Genomic DNA, 4,555 nt, shown 5'->3' with positions numbered 1-4,555 from the left:
ATATTCCCCTGTCGTAATTTTTTAAACCCCCTCCGTTGTCATAATGGGAGCGCGTGGGTAAGGGAAATTCGTCTATTATAACCAACACGAGTTGCCAGGTTCTGGAAGAAACAAGCAACCAGTGTTAAATCGTTCGCCATTGACGGCAGCATCGCAGATAGTTTCAACGCATGTTTGACTATCATGAGACTCTACTATCAATACTAGTAGAGAAAAAAACAACTTTGCGTCGGTTATAATAGACGAATTTCCCTTACCCACGCGCTCCCATTATGACAACGGAGGGGGTTTAAAAAATGACGACAGGGGAATATATGGAAAAAAAGAACGCCACTTTTCACGTCGCTAGGTGAGTAACGAGGCATCAAAGATAACACTTAATTTGTCCGGAATTCTCCTTTAAGCGCCATTTATACTTTGTCGTATGGCGGTAATGCAGGCTGAAAATAGATGATCTATAAGCTACAGCCGTGTCGGAGGCCAAAAAGACAGTTTCTGGAGGAAGTCCAAAGTCCGGCCCACGGGACATTATATATGGCTTCCTTCCTAAAATGCATTATTTATGGCTCGCCAGTATAGTCATGTGAAATTCAAGACATTTTGGTGTTTTGAAATTAATCTGGGCTATTTATCAGTTCAATTTGTAAGGATTCTTAACTGCTTGTTCCTCATGTTGTTTCATTCAGGCTTTTTCACTGGTTACATTTGGCTACAGTGCCATTTGAACAAAAGACAATTTATTGGACTGTAGTCAGTGCATGCATGTAAAAAAGGCTGACTAGTTTTTAGCACAGATGAGTGGCTTACATTTGGCTACACTGCCAACAAAAGGCTATTGATATTGCACTGTAGTTAAATTAAATTGTTGTAATGCGACTTCGTTACGGTCCAAAGGTACGAGTATGACAAGAGATGTAGTCGGCCCTAAGGTAGTTTCATATTTTCAAATATGGCCCCCTTCAAAAAAGTTTGGACACCCCTGAAGTCCATACAACGGTATTAACGCCCTGTATAGACACGCTCTCCATTAGGCCGCTTCCAGGCTTTTCTCCTCGGAGATGAGAAAACGCCCGGGAACGAGCACAAGACAATACACACAAGACGCAAGCCATTTTTCTGTACACTTTATTTACAAAATGTATTAAAATTGTCTGTACAGTGCCTCATTAATGAGGTTCAGTAAATTATGCATGCATTTCCTTGCTCTTTTGAACCCACTAAAGATGCTTGGCAAATTTTTGTCTTTTGCAGAAGTGAGGTTTACAACAAAACGGGGCAGTGGGGTGGTGGTGGTGGGGGGGGGGGGTGGGGGGGTTGGGAGTGGGGTTGGGGGTTGTTACTAAAGAATGACTGGGGGCTGGGGTCTCTAATTTGAACCTAACATCTGGTGTGAGGAGCAGAGCTTATCAAGCATCACTGATTTTACATGCAATTTATTTAAAAAAAAAAAAAGAAAAGAAAAAAGAAAAAGGACAAACTGGGAAACCAATCTCTCAGTTGCGTAACCATCATATAAATAAATCTCATTTGACTAAATGTACACAGCTTTATTTTTTTCATGTATTATTTTTTTTTTTACAATTGTTTGCTTCATTTGCCGTACCCTTCCCATTATCAGTGTTGGTTTTCTATAAAACTATCTTTCCATAGCTTTAGGTGATTAAATAATTGTCGTCCTAAATCCTATGGATTCACAGTCTTTTGAAGGAACAAAAAAATCATTACAGCAATATGGAAATGTGCTAAGCTTCAGGACACTTCCTGTTATAACCTTGTATAAATCTATTTTTCATTGTACATATATAATTTTTTTTCTCCATTTTGATTTACTAAGTAAATTCACCAAACACTATTATGCTCGTAAAACAAAATCAAATTGAAAGCAAAGACCACAGCTTGTTGTAAAATGTGCAATTTTTAAACAAAAAAACTAAACATTAAGGTAATCCAAAATACTACAGTTTAAAAGCCATTACTGTTATCCTTTTTAATTGGATTGCAGTTCTTCTACATTTGAATTACCCTTCTTGTTTGGTTTTAATTTTCATGTACAGAAGACTTGAATGATTCCAATTTCAGGGAAAAATCACTTTTGTGACCGAGTTAGTGCTCCACAAACTGTAAATCACAAACGCTTTTGTTAGTGACTTTGTCTTTTTTTCTCCCTTCATATTCAACCATACACGAACACTTTCAGCGCAGATACTTCTCCCTCTTTCATACAAAACAAACTCCTGGCAGTATTGGACTAGTGCACCAGTTCCCAACCTTTTCTGGATCAGGGCCCACTTGAAAAAAAAAAAAAAACACTTTTCCAACCCACCCATCTGACCACTTAACACGGCTGCCGTGTGCATGTTCAGCTTATTTTATGCTCCATTGATCCAGCTTGGATCAATGGAGCTAACATAGTAGGCCTATATTTTCAGTTCCTATCTATAGAATTCACAATTAAAACTATTTTTTCAAGTTTCTTTAAGAAAGAAAAACCAGGATCTTTTTTTTATATTCATGTTATATTATCATTAAAAAAAAGATTTTTGCCAGTTATTTGAGGCCCCACCTGCAATATCCTCACGGCGCGCCAGTGGGCCCCGGCCCACGGGTTGGGAATCGCTGGGCTAGTGGAAGGCGATCTGTTTTTTAAAAGCCCAACGCTACGTGTAGTAATCTCCTCTCCTTCGTCATGCTTTTAGAAGACAGTGGCAGCAGCCCCAGAGTTGAGAGCACAAAACAACACACTCATGGTTCTTTTTTTAGCTAAATAATGACATATCAACAAACAGACTCTGAGTAATACCACTCAGCCTATTAAAACAAAACACAAATTGACGTGGGTCACCGAGGTGACCAAACGGTACCAGAAGGTAAACGCTGGTCGCTGTGCGCTTACCAAATGCAAACGCGCAGCGATCATCTCACGACCCGTCTTACAGTGCTCCGCACAGATCCAATAAAGTCGCGTTACATAACACCACTGAAAACCTGGCAGCTGAGGGTGGAAAGGTAATATGATCATATTGATTACAAGGAAACCAATTAATTGTTTGTCACAAGATTTGTCTTCTGTCCGGCACTTCAAAATGTGCTTAGGTTGCAAGTGATGGCTTTAAGTTCTGTCTCATTCCGTGACGTGTCAAATAATGATGTTTCTCTTTTCTTAGTCTTTTTTAAACAGATAAACCGTGTTGCTCCTCTGTGTTGTATGAGCATCAAGCGAAAGCAATACCGTTGTGAGTTGCATTGATTGGACTCTTGAGTTCCTTAAGGCACAGTGGGGAAGAAACCGCACGAGTTCTTCCCGTGAGCAGTCAGTCCTGTCGTGTCGTCATTGCAGATTATCGTGCGATGTCCACCCCAAGAGGGTTTGGCTCGGACCCCCGGTCTCCCGCGTGGTCCCGTCCTTTTCGTCGATGGTTAATCACAGTTGTAAGGGACAGTGTCAATTTTTTTTCTCTTCCTAAAAACCTGTTTCGAAACACAGAGGGAGCAAACAAGGCAGACGTAAGGATTCATTTATACGTTCTCGCACGACCCTTTTGCTCTACACAGATTCATCATTTTTGTCGATCTACACTTGTCGGAAGGAGCTGTGCAACGAAGTATAAAGATTAGATTTTAGATTAGATTTCGTTTTATTGATCCCTGAGGGGAAATTCAATGTCATTTCCACTTGGGGTGGAAGTCTCTTACAAGCATTTGGATGTTACGGCTGCAATGCAAACGGATGCAAACCACACTATGAATTCTCTGCGTTGTTGTGCAGTTACTACTGTGGGCAACATTCCAACACACTGTGTTAACGGCTTAGACCAGAATCAGAGAGCAAGGATCATTAGTGTAAGTAGATTTTAACGCTATGCTATTATGTCGTTAGCCATTGAAATTAAGTCAATTATATCATACGTTTAATTATCCATTAATTATATCATATTACATTGAACAAAAAGCAGTACAGTTATGTCGATTATCCTAAACGTCACATAGCCCAGGGCCAACACACAGTACATGAAACTATATGTTAGAGAGGTCAACATGACATATACTATACATACATTTATATGAGTTCTAATGTGATCTGGCATATGTGTTGTGCCCAAACAAAACAAAATTACGAGCGACAGCTCAGCAAAAAAAACTGACAAATGAATAATTCATTGTGCGTGATACAGCAGGAAAATAAATAATTCATATTATCTTAGCGTTTTGAGGCCTAGAGAAAGAATGAGCAGGGACAACGTACCCCTAAATCTTCACGCTCTCAGTTCCGTAGACATTGTAGCCTTCCCTGTATGTGGCAAAGTTCTGGGTGTTGGTCGGAGGCGTCGGCTTAAAGTTCTGGGCATTCTTTGCCAATTTCAGGCGTTTGGTTTCTTGCCGTGACTTATAACAGAACTCTATCAGGGCCACCATCATGGCGAGCCCCAGCCCTCCGACCAGAATATAGAAGACCCCAGCCACATTGCTTAGGCTGAGCGCGCTTGTCTTGTCCTGGGGGTAAGGTTAAGAGCATAGTTAGAGCTTTGCAGTGGAGAGGACAGAATACAGATGACAA

The 4,555-nt window shown here is 40.4% G+C and overlaps 1 protein-coding gene across 2 annotated transcripts in view; it reads right to left on the bottom strand.

The window, feature by feature from the left end:
* Window positions 1-1,441: 1,441 nt before the first annotated feature.
* gria3b (glutamate receptor, ionotropic, AMPA 3b) overlaps window positions 1,442-4,555 on the bottom strand; it is a 157,025-nt gene continuing 153,911 nt past the window's right edge. For both annotated transcript variants that reach the window (XM_080416373.1, XM_080416374.1), the window contains exons 15-16: window positions 4,244-4,491; window positions 1,442-3,468 (exon numbers count right to left, since the gene is read on the bottom strand). In XM_080416373.1, coding sequence (XP_080272499.1) covers window positions 4,246-4,491 — 246 coding nt within the window. In that variant the 3' untranslated portion in view covers window positions 1,442-3,468; window positions 4,244-4,245. The remainder of the gene's footprint in view (window positions 3,469-4,243; window positions 4,492-4,555) is intronic.

The sequence above is a fragment of the Gymnoscopelus braueri genome (genome assembly GCF_963280865.1).
Source record: "Gymnoscopelus braueri genome assembly, chromosome: 20".
Lineage (NCBI taxonomy): Eukaryota > Metazoa > Chordata > Actinopteri > Myctophiformes > Myctophidae > Gymnoscopelus > Gymnoscopelus braueri.
This window is presented reverse-complemented; position numbering and strand designations above follow the sequence as displayed.